The sequence below is a fragment of the Lonchura striata genome, chromosome 6, assembly GCF_046129695.1.
Source record: "Lonchura striata isolate bLonStr1 chromosome 6, bLonStr1.mat, whole genome shotgun sequence".
Lineage (NCBI taxonomy): Eukaryota > Metazoa > Chordata > Aves > Passeriformes > Estrildidae > Lonchura > Lonchura striata.
This window is the reverse complement of record NC_134608.1, coordinates 9,819,800-9,838,670: the sequence shown is the minus strand read 5'-3', so window position 1 is coordinate 9,838,670 and position 18,871 is coordinate 9,819,800. Positions and strand designations below refer to the sequence as shown.

The 18,871-nt window shown below is 38.5% G+C and overlaps 3 protein-coding genes across 3 annotated transcripts in view; 1 reads left to right on the top strand and 2 right to left on the bottom strand.

Moving 5' to 3' along the window:
- Positions 1 to 3,324: 3,324 nt before the first annotated feature.
- ATP5MJ (ATP synthase membrane subunit j) lies at positions 3,325 to 7,786 on the bottom strand. Its single transcript, XM_021528912.3, has 4 exons — positions 7,698 to 7,786; positions 5,992 to 6,115; positions 4,373 to 4,393; positions 3,325 to 3,509 (listed from the first exon to the last, which is right to left on the bottom strand). The coding sequence occupies exons 2-4, from the start codon at positions 6,113 to 6,115 to the stop codon at positions 3,484 to 3,486; spliced, it is 171 nt and encodes a 56-aa protein (XP_021384587.1). The 5' UTR covers positions 7,698 to 7,786; the 3' UTR covers positions 3,325 to 3,483.
- A 1,882-nt stretch (positions 7,787 to 9,668) lies between these two features.
- TDRD9 (tudor domain containing 9) overlaps positions 9,669 to 18,871 on the top strand; it is a 67,379-nt gene continuing 58,176 nt past the window's right edge. Inside the window, exon 1 of the mRNA XM_077783763.1 lies at positions 9,669 to 9,820. Within this exon, the coding sequence (XP_077639889.1) occupies positions 9,669 to 9,820 (152 nt within the window). The remainder of the gene's footprint in view (positions 9,821 to 18,871) is intronic.
- Positions 15,052 to 16,597, bottom strand: RD3L (RD3 like). Its single transcript, XM_021528931.3, has 2 exons — positions 16,299 to 16,597; positions 15,052 to 15,454 (listed from the first exon to the last, which is right to left on the bottom strand). Exons 1-2 carry the CDS (start codon positions 16,595 to 16,597, stop codon positions 15,157 to 15,159), a joined length of 597 nt encoding a protein of 198 aa, XP_021384606.1. The 3' UTR covers positions 15,052 to 15,156.

Sequence of the window (18,871 nt, the reverse complement as noted above, 5' to 3'; positions counted from 1 at the left end):
TTGGATCATTTCCTGCAGCTTTACTCATCCTCCAAATTAACATGAATACTACTTGGGTTTTTTCCAAGTTAGCCATTAAAGAGGTTAAGTAGGTTGGGCCTTGTGACTAATGTTTCCTTGGCTCTGACTGTATTTTGCTGCTCCCCTAGAGTATTCCATCATACTTTATTAGCGTGCAGGAGAAACTCTGAGATTCCCAATTGTAGGACAGAACTTGAAACGTTCTAGAAATTTCCAAACTCCAAAATGTAATCCCAGTTGTAAGACCCAGCATGGGGGGGCAAGTACAGAAGTACTTGTACTGTAAAAAGGTATCTTGCATTAGCATTGTCATCATTAATACAGTTTTCTACTGCTGAGCTTTCATGTTCTGTATTGATTATAAAAAAATAAGTTACCAGTGCCACAACACGACTTAGTCAAAAGGATGCTGCAGTAATTGGATGAGGTTCTTCAACCCCTAAAGATGTTTGTTGTTCACTAACATGGTAAAGGTAGTGAACAGGTTTTGTCACTGCTGATGCCTCATCACAGGCAGCAAATTAAGAATGCAGTTGCTTAACTATTTTACTACATAAAGTTTAAATGTAATTCTGTTTTAGAAATGTCAGCAATATAGAGGCAGCAGCTAAAGGAAAGCAACATGATCCATTAATGTGCAGTAAGCATATCCCTCACCAGTGTTTAATTGTGAATCATGATGAATATTACATCCACGGATTAATGTCCTGATCTTACATAATCATTTGCATAGCAAATGGGTTTGTTCAGGATCTAAGTATTGTCTGTTTAGACACTTACCTGGAACAAGAAAATATTTTTGTTTTAAGTTAGCTTTAGAAATCACCTTAGCTAAATTACTAAAAAGGAAAAAAGGCACATATTCTAAAATAAGAGTATTCACTTCAAGGGTGGGTATTCCTTGAAATGTTTGTCTACCTAGAGCTATGCTCCAGGCGCTAGTGCTGCAATGAAAATTTATTACTCTTTCTATCTACTTGCTGTAGATATGAAATGGCTCTAACAATGCCTTGCTTTGCTTTCCTCTATTGTGTTTACATTTCTTCAGCATAGAGAAGCAGGAAGTATAGAGACAGTACTACAGGTGTTACATGTTATGGGTGTGTTGATTTCTGCTTTCGAGTCAAGCCACTGACTGATTTCCTCCTTCTGTATGCTACTCAAAAAAACCAAAACAAAACATCTATTTAAACATAAACACCAGTCTTACTTCCTCTATCTTTTGCAGATATTTTTGTTAAGGATCACAAAGGAGGAAATATTCTGTAACCTTCATAGAAATTCCTGACAGAGAAGCACCAATGGAAGAACCAGTTGCATATAGCATTCAGTAGAAATTATTATTTCTATAATGCAGACACTGCTGCCCATATGTACTTTCCTTCCCTACTAGAAAATAAAGCAAGTCAGATAGAAAGAAGTGTTAAGACTTAAAGCATGTGAAGTTTACCTAGAAGTGCAGTGAAGTGTGCTCCAAGGGCAGGTCAGCAGAAGCTCTTCTTGCCTTCCAACCCAGGAGATCAGAAGAGCATGTTGATGTACCTCAGTGACAATGGTCTGGCTAAGGTGAAGCAAATTCTGCAGTGATTAGTATTTTTTTACTGATATGTCTGCCTGAGCTCTATAATTGAAAATTCATAAAGCAGGTCATTTGAAGTATGTGTGGTATCTTAGGAACTATAACTTGGTGATCATAAATTTGCATTACAAATGCTCTTATAGGTTCTTACTTGGCATAAATTTTCAATCTGAACTGCTTATTAAGTATACCACAACTCAACCACCCTGTAATTACCACTGGCTTAATATCTGTTTATTTAAGTTCCATTTTCTTCTAGTTTTTATTCTCTATTCCATTCTGTTGGATGCTTTTGATTTTATGTAAAAAAATTTAGGAGTTCTTTTGATTTCTCATTCATTTTTCGGTGGTGAGGAAACAGAAAAACCCATATAAAAATGATTAAAGAAATCAACTAAAACAGATTAAGGAAAGGTGTAACAAAGAAAACTGTGGAAGGTGGAATAAATATCAAAAATACATGAGGGACAGATGTCACCTTTTCAAACTAGTGATGCTAAACTTGCCTTCTTTAAAAAAAAAGCTCTCAGAGAATTAAGACTGTAGATTTTACTTTACTCAGTAGGTACAGCTAATTAAGTATAAGAATAAATTTTGAAGAAATTAAAGGCAACAGTGTTTGGAATGTTTACCATCAGCAGGTAAGGTTATCAAGTTCCTGAGTGTTTGAATACTAAACATTTAAGCTATGGCCAGATACTGCAGTCAGGACATTGAAAAGCAAAACTTTAATCAAGCTGAAAGATTTAAGATGTTTCAGTGAAGTAGTTAAAAAGATGTACGTAAGCATTAAGTCATTAAAATGACTTAAGCCTCTTAATCTTCTCAAAGGCAGATTAGGCTAAATTTAAGCAAAACATGTCATGAAGTCCAGTTTTCATTTTACACACCATGTATCCTTGGTACATAATTCAGTATGCACAGTTCTGAACACTGATCTTCAGAAGATAGCATATGTTCCTACAGCCTCCAAAATACACTTGCTATGGAGTTCTAACAGCTATCTGCAAAAAACATTAATACCCATCCCCACCCTAATAACACAAGTATTACTTCGACACTTCTAGGAAAAGGGAAAACTCTTTGAAGCCAGTTAAATGTTTGTGCTCAGACCAACTGCTCCTCATACCAACAGTGCGTGATTTCATTATTCCCTTTAAATTCTGAGGTTTTCTGAGGTAAGCTCCAATGGCAAACAAAAGTCCATGTAATATCGAGCATCTTATACAATATGAGCATGTTATTACTTATTCCTTTGCAAAACTTGTGACTAAAGGAAAAGACTTTCAGAATAATTTCTTAGTTCTACTGAATATGAAGGACAAAAAATATACTTGTCAATCTTGCACTTTTAAAAAATATTTGCAATATTTTACATGGTGTTTTTGTAACAATCTAACTTTTGCTTTTAAACCCTGCAGAACTATTAACTGTTTAAAAATGTAAGAGTTAAAATATAATTTTGGTACCCTTGATTACTGCACCACAAGTTGGCAAAAAGCTGGGGATTAAGTCCTCATACTTGGCATCCTATTAAATTACATTTTTAAAGTAAATAGCCAAAAAAACTATTATTTTGGGGGGGAGTGTGGAGGAAGGGAAGGAATCTAATTCTATTAAGAAGTTTAGTTATAAAGTAAACTTTTAATGTACTGTTGAAAAAGTCTAACAGAGAACTGTAGAAGCTTATTCTAAAAGTTAGGTTAGCACTGAACTCCAGCATATATTGTCCAACATCTTTAATTTCTTTTTGCTCAGTGGATTTATTCTTTTTCCAATTACAGCAGATGGATCAGGTACAGTTCTAGTATGATTGTAACTCCCTTCATTTGCAGTAGAAATGATGAACCACCAAATTCATATTCCAAGAAGAGAAGAGATCTTTAATGATGGCCAGAACCAGAGGACTCTGAAACAAAGACACAATTTAGGCTGTTCAAACAGTAAAGCAAATCAATTCAGGAATGTAGTGCAGGACCTAAAACTGACAACTGTACTTATATCTGAGCATAAAAATTGGCTATTCAAATGAAACAATACCCTCACAGAATATGTACATAGGTAAATCTAGCAAATACTAAAATTTCTCTTTTACAAGTTTTAAAGCCCTATTACAGTCAAACACCCATTCTTCCTTGATTTTGTTATGGTTCTTCCAGAACTGGAGTTCATTTACACTATTATTCTAATTCTACTAGGCGGTATTTTCTCTAATTGCACATTTCAAAAAGTGAATAATGTTTACATGTACAAGTTCAACTGCGAGCATATGGGTTCTCTCTCATGCTGCAGAAAGTGAACTGAGATGCAGCAGGTCATGAAAAGATAAATTCCAGTGTGGTGTCAGAACAAACTGCCCCTAAATATCAAAACACTACTTAATAAAGATACAAATTCAAAACACAAATTTATACTTTCTAGTTTCTTGATAGCTAAAATAGCAGGTACTCTTGAAATCATGCTAATTTAAGTAATTCCACTAAATGGTTGTTACTGTTATTTGAAAAAAATTCTTTGCCCACACACTCAAGGTATAGAATTTCCATTTTACTCCTAAAACCTACAAAAAAGATTATTTATGTACCGATCCACAGTTGTTTCTAGGTTATAAAATTATCAATACAACCAAAATTACTTATTTTGAAGTAGCCTTCAACCATTTGCTAATACTGTAACTTAAGCCCCAAATTTATCTAATGTAAAATATTCTGAACTAATTTTTAATGCACTTTTTAAAAAATCACACCAAAGTATTAGATATCTAATACTTACTATTTCCTGATGATTTTTTGCCTGGGAAAAAAAAAAGAAAAAATACGCTGAACAATGACAGTTAAAAATATATTTCCTATTTACTTTTTACAGATAAATTTTAATTAGCTTATTATTAGCTTAAACAAGAATTGAAAGTGTACAACATGTACTTCCCATGGTACATTTCTGTAAACTTTATATTAATTTCTAAAAGTTCTTTGTTTTTAATTAACCAAGACTCCATGCATTTAGAAATTATAATCCTCAAGATTTCTACCGTAATTCAAAAGAAACTTCTATGGAATGTTGCTATTTTATATAATATATAGATATATACACACACAAGATATGGATGTAAACTGAAGTGAAGCGTTTGCTGTAAAATTTTCCTTTGTATTTTGTATTCCCATTGTAATTGTTCACCTAAAACACTGGGTCACAGTGATTAAAAAAAAATTCTTCATAAGGAAGACTTTGTTATAAAAGATTGTACAATCTCCATCCCTGGAAATACTCACTTAAATTAAGAATAAGGTAATAAGCAATCTGTTTGGACCAGGTGAGCTCAAGAGGTCCCTTCCAATCTGATTTATCCGACAACATACTCTTTTGTAATTCCATATGTTATTTGCAAAAGTATCCCCCAAAGTGCAGAAAGGGCTACAGGTATTAAAAACTATTTTCCATTTCAAATAAAGCTTAGCATACAGTTGCCACTTATCCAGGTTTTTTTGCCCTCAAAAGTTCACACTAGGTCAAGAATTAACAAAGCATGACATGAAGACAAGTTTGAAACAATCTGTCCATTTTCAACTCTCCTTGAAATAAAAGATTAAATCCAAACTTTAAACTTTTTTTTTCTTCCTGTCTATCTCAACTACTCATATTTACCTAATAGTCATTAGGTACCCATTAAGATCAACTACTTATATTTACTTAAACTTTGAAGTGCAGTGTATCAGTTTTGGAATGCTACACACTATTTGGAAAAAGCTAGAGAAATACTGATGTAATATCTCTCAGCTGCTCCCATAGCAAGGGGTTCCTTTATCTAATTTACAACACTTCATTGCTCACAACACCCAGTAAAGGGTTTGGGATTTATTGAGCATAGCCTAAATTGACAAACAGGACCTTTAAAACACTATAATCTCTTGTACCCTTCTGCTTTAAGGGACCTGGCCCATTCAAATTTATTATTTTTATGTTAGCTATTCTGTTTCTTTCTCTGAGAAAGTTATCCAGTGTCACCAAGTACCACACATGCTCGTGTTCAGTGATGTAGCTCTCATTTTGAGATGCCATCAGCCCAAAATACACTCTCACATGATCATGTGAGAAAACCTTTTTAAAACTTTTTTTTTTTCCAAAATCTCAAGCAAGTAAGTTAGATCTGCATTTTAAAAACCAAAACCTACATTATCTAATCTTCATAATGTAAGCACAGTTACACTGACATCTGAGTATTTTTGTTAGTGGAACCACCTACAATCAGCATTTAAAACACCTAAATTTTTATAGCAAAGACCTGGCCCTAAGGAAGAATGTTAATTTCTGATTTGCTGGCTATCTTCAATGACTGATTCCTGTTGTGGGTATTCTCTTCTATAAGAAAAAGACTATTATGTGTGACTTACCCCCATATGAAATCTTGTAGTAGGCGTAAGTTGTTAATGCTACACCAACCCATATTTCTTGATACACAGTAGAGAAGTAGAATGTCATGGGTCTCAATGCCTTTGGAATCATGGTCTGCACCATCTGAAATTTATAAAAAGTGTTGTCGTTTTAACTTTGGTAGCTGTATTCTTACCTGCTGGATTTTTAACATATATACAGACACACATACATATATTTATCTATCTTTATGTATACATACACACTCCTAATGCATATCAGCAGCAGTTTACAAAAAAATCCCCAAGCATGCAGTCGTACTTATTCCAAAGCAAATAAATTCAGAGTTAAAGCTACAATTTATGGGCTAACACAAAAAAAAAATTAAATTACAGTTGATGAAAGAGTTCAAAGATGAGTCAACAGAACGTTTACAGAGCAGCAACAGATAGATTTCTCTCTGCCTATCAGTAACAGCTTTTTCCTAAAGTTTTGACATTCTCGTAGGAGGAAGTCTCATTCCAGACAAGCCAGAGAGGCTCCTTCCTTGCACTACCAATTTAGCTTCCCGCCCTCGCAGCTGTCTCTTCCAGCATGGTAATTTCTACTCAAAATAGCAACATAAATGATGTTAAGCTGATAAATTCATGCTTTATCATAACTATTTGACTTTTAAAATACGCCCCAAGAGCAAGAAGCTTGTCAGTGTTGGCAGTTTTTTCCCTTCCATGCAGCTTTGTAAGACAAAGAGAAAATTGTAGGAGGTTTAGAATAAAGATTATCTTAACTCCCATAAATATTAGTTCACATTTGCACCACACTGCACTGAGATACACCAAATCTTATGCACACTCAATAGTCACTACTGACACTAATTACAACCCAATAAAAAGTCAGACCCAGGAAAGAAAAGCAGAGTTAAGTTTCTCTGAGGTAATGCTCACTTATCTGCTGTTACTAAATGTAAAGCATCGTTTGGTAACACATCTCCTCTCTAACAACAGAGTGGGCAAAGGCAGCCATTGTCAAAATAATTGGGAAAACCTAAGTGTTTCTTAAAGAATGAAAGCAAATTTGAGGCAATTTGTATATAATTACATACAAACCCACATTACATTTATTAATGGACAGTCATTTCAGTAATTTATTACTGTGGCAGAAGTTCCTGAAACACCTTTATCCTTTCACCAACGCTATTAACGACACTGCATTAAGGACACAGCTTACCTAAATTTCAAGCGTTTGTAGTTTCAGATGAACAATGGAATATAAACAGTTACTCAGCTATAGCAGAATATCAAGACATACTAACAAACCAGGAGACTGAACAGAAGAGGAAGGAAAGGGTTCCCCACCGCTACAGAACACAGGGAATAAGCAGTGCCGTTTCCACTTAACCCCGTGCCAAAGCCCGGCAGACACCTTTCCCCAGGGCCTGCGCGGGCGCGACATGGTTCTGAGGATTTTTTTTCTGATATGTACCCGGAACAACGCTGTATCTGCTCTCTCCTTGCCCTCCCCGCCACATCCCCCCGCAGCTCGGGGCACCTGCCCCAGCCCCGACCCTGCACGGGGGCGGGCCGGTAACGGCAAAGCTCCAGCGCCGCGGGCCGCGCTCCCTTTCTCCCTTCTTCCCTTCCCAGGCTGGACCAGCGCTGCCCCACCCCAGCCACCCCCGAGCGGTGCCCGCCGGGAGCCAGCCGGGGCTCGCCGGGCCCGGACCCACCGTGCCAGCGCAGCGGCGAAGGTCACACTCGGGACGGGGACGGCTCCGCTGCCGCCGCGGGGTGCGCCGGGAAGCGACGCGCGGCGGGCGCGGACAGCAGCGCCCCCTGGGGCCGCGGAGGACCAGAGCGCCCTCGCAGCGCGGCGGCGCCAGCCCCGCTTCCCTCGGAACCGCTCCGGCGGGCAGGGACCGCGGTGAGGCACCTGGAACAACCTCGCTCAAGCAGGGTCATCCCAGAGTTGCGGCACAGGATTGCATCCAGATCGTTCTTTAGTATCTCCAGTGAGGGAGACTCCACACCTTTTCCAGGCAACCTGTTCCAGTGCATGGTCACTGCACAGTGATGTTCTTCTCGTGTTCAGATGGAACTTCCTGTGCATCTGCTTCTCCCTCTTGTTCCATCACTCGGCACCACCGAGAAGAGCCTGGCTCCATCCTCTTGCCACCCTCTGTTTAGATATTTATGCACACTGATGAGGCCTCCCCTCAGTCATCTCTTCTCAAGGCTGGACAGGCCCAGTTCTTTCAGCCTTTTTGCCTGGCTCCATCCTCTTGCCACCCTCTGTTTAGATATTGATGCACACTGATGAGGTCTCTTCTCGAGGCTGGAAAGGCCCAGTTCTTTCAGCCTTTTCTCATGAGATGCTCCAGGCTCCCAGTCATTATCTGTTGTCCTTCACTGGACTTGCTCCAGGAGCTCCACATCCCTTTCATACTCAGGAGCACAGAACTGAACTCAAAACTCTACATTCACCTCCCCTAGGCTGAGCAGAGGGGCAGGATCACCTCCCTCGATCGGCTGGCAATGCTCTTCCAGTGTCAACCTTCACCTCAGTCCTGCTTCCCAAGAGCAAGCACAGCAGGTCTCATGCCAGGACAATGTGGGGAAGGGCCTGTCACAGTCTGTGCAGCGTGTCCCTCAGGGAACAGCTTGTCCTGGAGGAGCGCGAGGCACCCGCTGGGCCATGTTATGAAGTCTGAAGCACCTACGTGTTTCCTCCAGGTGCAGGAAGGACAGGGTGACTGGAATTACAGAGCTGTGCTCAGGCATTGTTCTGTGGGGGGGAATGACTGCCCAGGCCTCCCGAGGATGTGATAGGAAAACAGAGCTCGGACCTTTATTTTGTGTGTTAAAATCTTTTAGTCGGATCACAGACTGCATTTATTTTCCCAGTGAGTGATTTACACCATCTGCAGGTGTATAGATTCGCTACGTATGAGCTTTCTCACACAGTGGAAACAACACTTCTTGGATGGGCATTTTTTGCATTTAATATAGGACCATAACTTATGTCAAAATACTGTATGTATGTCACCTCTTTCATTTAAAACTTTTAAGACCTCTTGAAATTTTAGTGAGGAAAATCCCCTTCTTTAATTTAGGAATTTGAGGCTTATACATTAAGCAACGAGAGGCTGTGGTATCCATACATCTCTACATATATCCTGGATTTGTATTTACCTATCTGAGAGTAACAGTTCTAAAGCAGTCGAATGCCGGCATTGGATCAGGTACTCAGTGTGGAGATGATAAATCCTGTTAGAGAAAGCAAGGTCTACCCTGTGTTCATATTGGTTTTAATTATTTATCTGATTTAACAAATTACACGCAGACGTTTTCAGTTATTTCAGAAGAGAGGATTACAGGATTGAAGGGAAGTTCAACAGTCACGTTTATCTTAATTCCTATTCTTCTTTTGAAATTTATCCAGTAGGCATGACAGACCTTAGCATTCAACCCTGCCGTATACCTCTGGTCTGCGTCTGGAGGTCCTTCCTTTCTAAGGCAGGCTTTAATAAATGTTGCGGGTGGGTTTGGTTTGGCGGAGTTGGCCCGCAGCTGCAGGCGGCCGGCGCGGGGAGGGCAGGCGGCTCGCAGCCGGAGCGCTCCCGCCGGGGCGGGGCGGGCGGGTGTGCCCGGGCAGGGCGAGGCGCGGCGGCGGGACCGCGTGCCGGGCCGCCGTGGCCGCCATGCTGCGGAAGCTCCCCGAGGGACAGCGCCGGGACTGGTTCACCGTCGGCGGGGCCGTCACCGCCGTCGAGCTGCTGGGCGAAGAGGCGCGGGTCGGCCGCCCCGGCGCTTCTTCCCGCTGCCCCGCACAGGAGCCGCTGAGGACTGCGGGGTGAGTGCGGGGCGCTGGGCCGCTGCTCTCGATGGCCTCCATCTCTCGTCTCTGCTGTGCGCCCCGGGCGTTCCAGAGCCAGGGCAGCCTCCTCTGGCTCCCCTGCTCTGGTGGGCCCAGGCTGTGTAGTTGTTGGATTCCAGCCTAACACCTCCGGTAGCATTTGTGGCTGATGTGGTTTTGTGCGTTTAATATTTAATGTTGTTTTCTGCTTTGCTGCTTAGGTGTATTGTCTCCGTCATCACTAGATGTGTTGCGTGTAGGGTTTGCTTTCTCTGAAGTGACTTAGCGCTGGTGTGCAGCTGTACCTAGTCCTGTTAAAAAACTGTACAACTGTACTAAAAACGACTCAGTTTATTCTGATTCAGATGCATTAACTTAAAATTTTATCAGTGGCAAGTGATAAATGAGATTTAGGAGTTCATTGCTGTTGTGACTTAAGGAAGCGTTTAAGTTACCAGAGTAAAGCAAGACAGAGTATATCGACGGATTGTTCCTTATTTGTTATTCTCAGATGGCAGAATTTACAGCAACGAGGACTATATGTGTGTTTGCATAGCAGCCAGGTACATTTGCTTTTCACTGGAGTCTGGATATTGAAATCCAAAAACTACTTCTGGATGCTGCCTGGAGTGTGGCAGAGGATACTAATCTTGGTGTTAAGACCAGGTGTGGTAGTGTATCTGTGGTTCCTGTAGGGAGCTGTTTTGTATGCACTTCCATATAGTATTTTTCAAGATGAGCTGGGCATACACTCCTGTGTGAGTGTTTTGGTTTTTATTTTTCCATGTGTGATGCACAGCAATAGAGGTTGCTGTGTTTTAGGAAGGTGTATTTATCTTAAAAGGTGTACACTGGCATCTGAGAAAGAATGAGCTTCTTGTGTAACATCTTGCTATCAGGTAGTCTGATATTTCAGCAGAGTCTGTTCAGGCTGTCAGTGTTTCTGTATTTGCTTCAAATGAAGGACAAAACTGGCACCTCAAAATACCTGTTCTGTTTTATCTTTCAGTGTAAAGGTGCTGCCGTTACCAAGCTCTGAGTTACTGACCAAGAGCTACTGGGCTTTGTGCAAGTAGTTAAAATTTTCCAGAAGTGACCAGACAGAATTTTACAGTTCTTTTAAATTATTTCTGTGAATGTAATGCCTCAAGCCAGTACAAACAAGATGTCTGTAACTTCTCGGTTTTTATTTAGGTGATAGTAACGTTTCTATAGTATTAAGTGTTTGACTCTTTAACCTAGCTGAGTACTAAGCCACAAGATCTATTTTATGTATTTCCTGTACACAGGAGAAATAAAGAAGATTGATCGAGCCTTGTGTGACTAGGCAGAGGTACATCTTTATTTTAGGTTGGATAGAAAGCTCATTCCACTCACAAGTCTTAGCAGATGACCTGATTGTGAGTTTGACAGTGGTGTTTGTAGGGAAAAAATTATTTTTACAGGTTTGGTTTTATAATTATTTTTCTCCATGTCTGAGTGGATCAGAAGCAATATGTATCTTAAATGACCATTTATGTAAGAATGATGTGGGCAGAATTTCTCAAAAATAGCTATAAAACATTTGAGCATAGATGACAGGTGCATATCTGTCCTGCCACAAAATGGAAGGAATCTGTATGAGAAGCTTAGGTGTGTTTTGTTTCCGTGCATACTTCTGTTTCACAGCTCTGGGGATGTGCTTACATTTTGCTTGTTTTTGCAAAACTTGAAGTCTCTATAGGAGGTTTAGATTTAAGCATTTCAAAGGAAGTGCTTGTATTTTATTCACTGACTTCTTAAGAAGGAGTTTGAGGAGCTGAAAACAAAAGAATTTCTCCTCATTTATTGAGGCTGCTTGTAGCATAATTGTATACTTCCTTGAAAATTCTTTTTTGTTTCTTGGGAAAGTCAAAACTAAATACTCAGATTTTCGAAACGCTTATATATATTTATTTGAAGCTGGATATACAATTACTGATGGACACTTGTCTGCCTACCAGTTTTGTCTAAATTTGTATGTGAGAATGGGTGTGTTTAATACCGAATTGGTAATAACAGGCACACGAGTGTGTGTAATAATACTTTAGAGAAACGTTACTGAGATTGTTTAATGGGATCTAAAAGTATCGTGTCTCCCTTAAAATGAGATGTAGATTTTGTTTGCTTCCTTTACTGATGAAGGTTTTAAGGTTCTTTTGCTTCCTGAACTACTTCTAGAATAGCAGTATTAGTAATTGAGCTGCTTGGGGAAAGGCAATAGAAATAGAAACTGTATGAAATCTGACTGGAATTTCTGTCTTAAACAGCTTATTAATTAACTTTTTAGTTTCTTTTGTTATGTTTAACTGAAAGAAAATAAATTTAGACCCTTAAATCCTTCCTTGGTATCCACACATTAAGACGTTAAAGGTTTAAGTGTGTATTTTCTGCATTTCACAGGTGCACCTTTCACCAAGTTAGCACCTTTTTGAAACTGATTACTGGCTGGAAACATTGCACGCTGTGTGCTTTGCTTGACGCTTGTGCAGGTGGGAGACACTGCTGTCCTTTGCAATTACTGCCACTCACCTTTCTGTCACCAGAGTGGTTTGTGTTGCCTGCCTGCCTATTGCAGAAATATCTGCTGGCTCAGCGTTAGGGACAATGTAGTTTTGGAACACCTCATGCAAACTGTGTAGGGCATAAATAAAAAATACTTAAAGAAGCAGTTGCAGAGTTCTTGAACAGTGATCTCCCACAGGTAGTGGTGACTGGCCTTTCAGCAATCTTACTCCTGTCTGAGGTAGCTGAATTCCAAGGGTAACCATAATTCTATCAAATGGCTTGTGTTAGCTGGTGAGCTGAAGAACAGATTTTCTTGGCAGCATGTTGCGGTAAACCTAACAAATTCCTTTAAAATATGCTTAACATTTTTAATTGGGATTCTTCCCCTTACCCCATTTTTTTTTCTTTGCTTTTCTCTGCTTTTTAACTAGAAAGTGTATATAACAATTTGCTCAGGAGGAAGTGCTTGTATTCCACAAAGTTACCCCACATTTCAGTGCTTGAAAAAAAATGGCCAAAGTGAGGCCTTAGAGGATGGCATTTTCTCAGCCTTTGGATATTTTCTTTTACTCTACCTTCTGCAGTTCTTCTTTGCTTTCTCCTCTCCTTTCCCCCAAATGCAGACACTAGAACTGGATGCAGTAGTCTGATTAAAATATGCATATAAAAGTAGATGAGCCTTTCTTTGCATTTCCCTGGCACTGTATAGGGATTTAACACTGAATTGGCTATGATCCCTACCTATGTTTTTAAACTATTGTGCAGCAACTGCCTTTTAGAATATGGCATAGTTGATAGTCACTCTTTCTAAACATGGAAAAATGCGTTTGCATATGTTAAAATAAAGTTGAAGTGAAGTTTGCAAAGCATGGACAAGTTGTATCTGGGGTTATTTTGTTGTGTTTGTTTGTTTGTTTATTTTCCCTGCTCATTTTTGGTGATTGTTAAAGTAAGCGGATCTTCCATGTTACTGGCCTTCTATTTTCCTTAGGTGAAAATTAGGAAGCTGCATTTTTACAGGTTTTTTTTTACCTATATTTCAGATAGAGAGCTGTAAGGATACCATTTTAGGAAATAAACTTACATTAATTGCCATTGCAGGAATCTTGCACATTTGACCACTTCAAAGCTATCTTAAACCAGCATTATGGATGTTAATTCTCAGAGTAATACTAATCCTGCCAATGCCTTTTGACAAGAAGAGGGCAAAGAGTTTATAGCAGCTCTAAGAAGTTTGCATGTCCTTGTGAAGCTTTGTATATTTAGTTTATGGGAGGTAGAGGGGCTAGTTACTTTTGGTATTGAGCTGCAGCTTTTATTATTTTAAATCTGTTGGAGATTTTTTTACTCTAGTCCTCCAGTGCTTTGTCCTTTACATGGATATAGGGGTTCTCATTGTTTTATCTTTTGTGAATGTTATACTTTATTTTTCTACATGAAATGTTATCTATATCATAAGCTTTTCAAAGACTTTTTAAAATCCATTATTAAAAAGATTTAAAAGTGTTTAGTAAGTGATTGTGCCATTTGTTTATCCAATTTATGTTGCATTATTAGTAAATTTTTTTCTGGAACGGGGGATACAGCAGTGGAGCATAAGATGCCTTAAAGTTGTATTACCAACTTGATGAAATCTGATTGGCTGCTTCAGTATGTTTGAAGAAAATACCAGAGGAAGCAGTTTTGTTTATGAAATAGTGCATTCTGTGAATTGGGCCATATGAGTCTTACCCGTTTTTTCTGATCCAACAGACAGATTAAAAGCAAATACAGAAAAGATGACGTTATATAAAACATGTAAAAACTTGTTACAGTGGTGGGAGCACAATTGGAAATGTAGCCAGCTGAGTTCTGCATATGTTTTCATTGATTTTCTGCTCTAATTGCCTGCTGTGACCATGACTGCTGTGTATGTGAATAATCTTGTAAAACTTTGTAAACCCACAGTGATAGATCATGGTGGCTGAGAAACATTAGATCTTGTTATGTGTAAATTTAGAATGAAAACCTTGTGTGTTGGAAGTGATCTGTTGACTCCTTAGCTATTTTAGAGAAGTACCACCTGATTTCATCAAAATGTTAAAGGTTTATGCAGAATTTGGGTTTCAGAACAAGTAAGTAAAATGAAAAATGGCTATTTAAAATTAAATAATTCAGTAATTAGAGAGATAGTTGTTAAATGCTGTTAAATATCTAAGCGTTTTGTTTGGCTGTCCACCTTCTCATACTTCAGCATGTGCACAGTATAGTTTAGAAAAAAACATAGAAATAATGCATGCAGCTAAATCCTGTCAGTATTTTCATGCAATTATTCTTGAAGAAATAATTATTCAGCTCCAAAACGTATTTACCAGTTTATTTAACTGATGTTATATTAAACCATTTTTTTTACACAGCATAAAGTTCCCATAGAGCCTAAAAGCTATGTGTCAAACACAGAACTTTTTGTCTAACACTCTCTGGATTGATGCTGTTTCAAAATATGCAAGCAATCTTTTTTGTTGTTGTTTAAATACTTCTAGCTCTATATGGCTGAAAATTAAACTGCCTCTGAGTTTTTTTTCAGAAACATCTACATTTTTGATGAAAAGGTGGCTTCTAACACAACAGCTCTAAGAAACTATAAAGATAAAAGGTCAGTTGATACCTAAGTTACTGCATACTAGCTATTACAAAGGATTTTAATTTCTAAATTTGGAATAAAAAGGGGAGCATGTCACATTTCTTACTCCTGTGAGTCTGGACTGCAGTTACAAGAAAGGAATGTGGATGGCTACATAAATTTTTGAAAGTAGCACAAAACCAACTTAACTTGATGGGTAGTAATAGGGTAGATTCCAGATTCTGTGAGAGAAGGTGGGAAACATGCTTTGTGTGTTTTTGTCGACATAACTTGAAACAGTGGGGATTTCATCTTTGTCCGACTTGTTGGAGCTGTCACCATGCGGACTAAAATGTTCAGGGCAATTTGTATTCCATGCATCTACCAGCTGCTCTGCTTGGTTTTCTCTCTCAATGGTGGTAAGAAAATCTTTTAAAACTTGCTTGAATATGTAGACTATTTCCCATGGTAAAACATCATTTTCTGCCAAAACTTCCCGAAATCTAGGAAAAGAAAAAAAAAAAAAAAACAAACAAAAATTGAAATGGAATCATCAGCACTGAAAACTTCTCTCTTTCCTCTCTTGTCAGTTGGGGGTGGGGGAGGAGGAAATTACTTGAGTTCCAGTGTGATTTTTTCCTTGCTGCCACATTTCCCCCCCCCCCACCCCCCCCCCCCAGAAGAGGAAAAGAGCTCTAACAATGTACTGGATGTGCTCCAGCTATTGTGGATTGAAAGCAGTTGTAATTGGCTAGGCTTTTTTTTTTTCCTTTGGCCCATCTGGGTAACTTGATTTAAACCAACTTTGCCCTCAGGTGTATTCTGGGCTTTAAAAGGCAAATAGACTTGTTCTGTCCTTTCTGGGTCCCTAGAAAATGTATTTAAAATGCAGGCATAGGAGAATTTTTCTTCATAAAATGTGTGGAGGTTTTTTTTTTTTTTTTTAATTTACACTGATTTGCAGGTTTTTAGGAGCTTTCTGGTGTTGTGCACAGTACGGCTGGACTACTGCATAATAGTGCATTGCATTAGTCCTTCTATTTGAATTTTAGTTACTGGGTTGCCATTTATTGAATAGTAGGGATAAATAATAGGAAAAATGGGAAGTATTGAAAGGTTATACAAGATTTTCTTTGTTTGGATTAGACCAGGAAAATCCTGATTTAAAACTTCCTTCAAGCAACATATTAAAGTGAAGATGTAATTTCTAAAACAACTGTAAAATGCTCTCCAGTTGCTGGTCATTGCTGCTTTGGAAGAGCAGAGCCCAATACAAACTTTGATTAGGCAGAGAAACATTTGACTTGTGATAGAGAGCTCAGAGTCAGGGAAATATGAAACAATTACCTGCTGAGAACAGTTCCTGTTTGGCAAGGCTGGATTTGAGAGCACAGAACTTCAAGCTGCCGTTGCTCAGTAGCTGGAATTGTTGCTTGAGGATTTTGATAGTTCTTGAGCCAGTTGTAATCCATGCCAGTTTTTTGGACTTTTTGTTCATTTTCAATCTCTTGCACTAATCTTTCACGCTCTTTCAGGTGCCATTTCAACTCCCTCAGCAGGGTTTTTGTAACTACTTCTGATCCAGGGCATCTTGTGGATTTGTAGGAATCAGTTTTTGACCATTTCATCCAGCCAAAAAGTGGCATTTTTAAACTGGGAAGAGGAAAAAAAATTAGTATTGCTTGTCTGTCTAACTGGTTAGTTCTTCTTACCTATAGACTTCTTTCTTAGGAACTGAATGTTTGAATGAAATTTTATTAATGATTTTAGAATAGCTTGCTGTACAGAATCACCAGGCCCTAATGAAATATGACAAGTCTTGCATCTTACAATATTTCCTGTCTCTTTTCTGAGTTAACGTACTCTATGAAATTCACAGCATTGAAAGTGCATATCCATCACCTTGGAAATATTCCATATTTTATCTATAGTATGCATGATTTTAAAAAAAAACAGGGAGGAAACCCCTAAACCCTATCAAGCAACCCCACAAAAACCCCTCAAATCCCACAAAAAAACCCTCAAACTTCACAAAAAACCCAGCTAAATAAGAACACTCCCTCCCAACAAAACACAAACCTTCAGACCTCAAAGATTTGAACTTACACATATATTTAAAATTGAAATTAATTAATTAGTAGTTGAGTGCTAGAACTCTGCTTGATCAGGTTTTACAACTTATATATCAATTTTTATTTTAACTATTTTAATTATTGTTTACATTATCTGGAAACAGAAATCTGGGAGAATAGACTTCTAATTTGCACTTTGTAACAAATCATGCAAACACAAGCATGCAAACTGGAATAAAATTTTAAAAAATTACCTTTGCAGTTTTCTGTGAACAGTGTTTCTGGTGAGTTTGCTTGAAGGTGTCTTATTCTAGCATATCCCGTTTGCAGGTTGTTAGTACTGCTGGAAGAAAACAAGGGGTTTTTTTTCTCTTTTTCCTATTTTCTTTTTTTTTATTATTTCATTTACTCAAACTGTACCCAGAAGAAATGACTTTCTGTACTGAATATGACAGTTTTAAGTTTTTCTGCTTTTAAGGTTCTTTTTCATCCTCTGTACTGGAGAGAAGCAGTAATCCATTTAACCTAACATGGTCTCTCAAATACTTTCTACCAAGTCCATTAAGATCTCCTACCTTTGAATTGAATTCTGCCGATGGCAGCAATTTGAAAAAAGATGGTAACAATTTCAAGTGCTTGTTGCTAAATCCATCCAAATGTATTGTTGGTAGTGAGATGAATAATGATAGTCTGAAGCAACTACAGACGTGCTTGTAGCTAAAGTTAAGGCTGTCGTATGATGTGATGCTTGGCTGTGCATAGCTGTAGGTCACAGTTTAGAGCTGTATTTTTATGCCCGTAGAGTGCTAAAAATAACTATGTTAAACTTTCAGGCCATTGAGATGCTGGAAGACTTATCTCCCATTAGAGGGGGATCAGGCTGTTCTGCTGTCATTTTTAAACAGCTAAGAATAGTTTTTCTCTAGTAAAGATCACCCAAAGCTTTTGTTAAGTAAGTGTTGACAGAAAAGAGGTATTTGACAGTTGCTCAGGATTTTTTCACTACATTAAATGTTTCTTCCAGATGAATTTCATCAGTCTCATGGATCTATATGTTTTCATTACTGTGCATAGCTGTTAGAATTTTTAATTAACATTTCAAATGTATTTAAAGAACCCAGACTGTATCACCTACAGTGTGCCATGAAAGACACTTTAATCTAATTAAAGGAATAGAATGATAAGGAGATGCAAATTGAGGTCAAACTGGTCTAAAAAGCCCAGAATTGTAAGTCTTACCATAGGCATTGCTTCTCTCTCAAGTGGCTGTCAGCTGCCTGCTCCCTGTTTCCTTGATGAATATTTTGAGCATATCCATTTTTAAGGTTCATTCTCGGGGATGGCACTGTGCACACTAAAGGTCGCTGAAGGAGCCATTTTCCATTCCAGTTATCCGGTCTCTTCCTATTAATCTAAACGGTAGCCATGGTTTAAGAAACACTGCCTTTCTTTTTGCCCTTGTTCTAATAGCTGTGTGCTCCTCTTAAGTATTTTTCATTCCTACTTTTCTCCCTCCACTGGTGTGTTGAACAGCTGGGAGAACAAAGGTTCTCTAAATTTGTTCTAGATGTCATACAACATAAAGGATGACGTGTATGGCTGTTATTAAAGCTGATACCACTTATACATTGGAAAAATTCAAATGTCAGTATTAATCCTCTTCAACTGGAAGGTTTTCACATTGCATTGAATGCGGTACTATGAAAAAGGAAGGGAGCTAGGTTTATGAGGACAGAACTGTCCTGACAGATTTTCAGATAAAATTAAAATGCTCCTTGCCACCTCCTTTACAGCACAGTTAACATGTCACCACTTTTTTTCCACTGTATCAATCTGCAAGTAAACTGC

Excerpts from the sequence above, each read along its gene's own strand:
- RD3L (XM_021528931.3), bottom strand. The coding sequence starts at position 16,597 with ATGCCACTTTTTGGCTGGATGAAATGGTCAAAAACTGATTCCTACAAA. Across the intron at positions 15,455-16,298 it reads ACAGGAACTGTTCTCAGCAG|ATTTCGGGAAGTTTTGGCAG; the intron begins GTAATTGTTTCA and ends TTCTTTTCCTAG.
- ATP5MJ (XM_021528912.3), bottom strand. The coding sequence starts at position 6,115 with ATGGTGCAGACCATGATTCCAAAGGCATTGAGACCCATGACATTCTAC. Across the intron at positions 4,394-5,991 it reads CTACAAGATTTCATATGGGG|GCAAAAAATCATCAGGAAAT; the intron begins GTAAGTCACACA and ends TTTTTTTCCCAG. Across the intron at positions 3,510-4,372 it reads CAAAAAATCATCAGGAAATA|AGTCCTCTGGTTCTGGCCAT; the intron begins GTAAGTATTAGA and ends TCTTTGTTTCAG.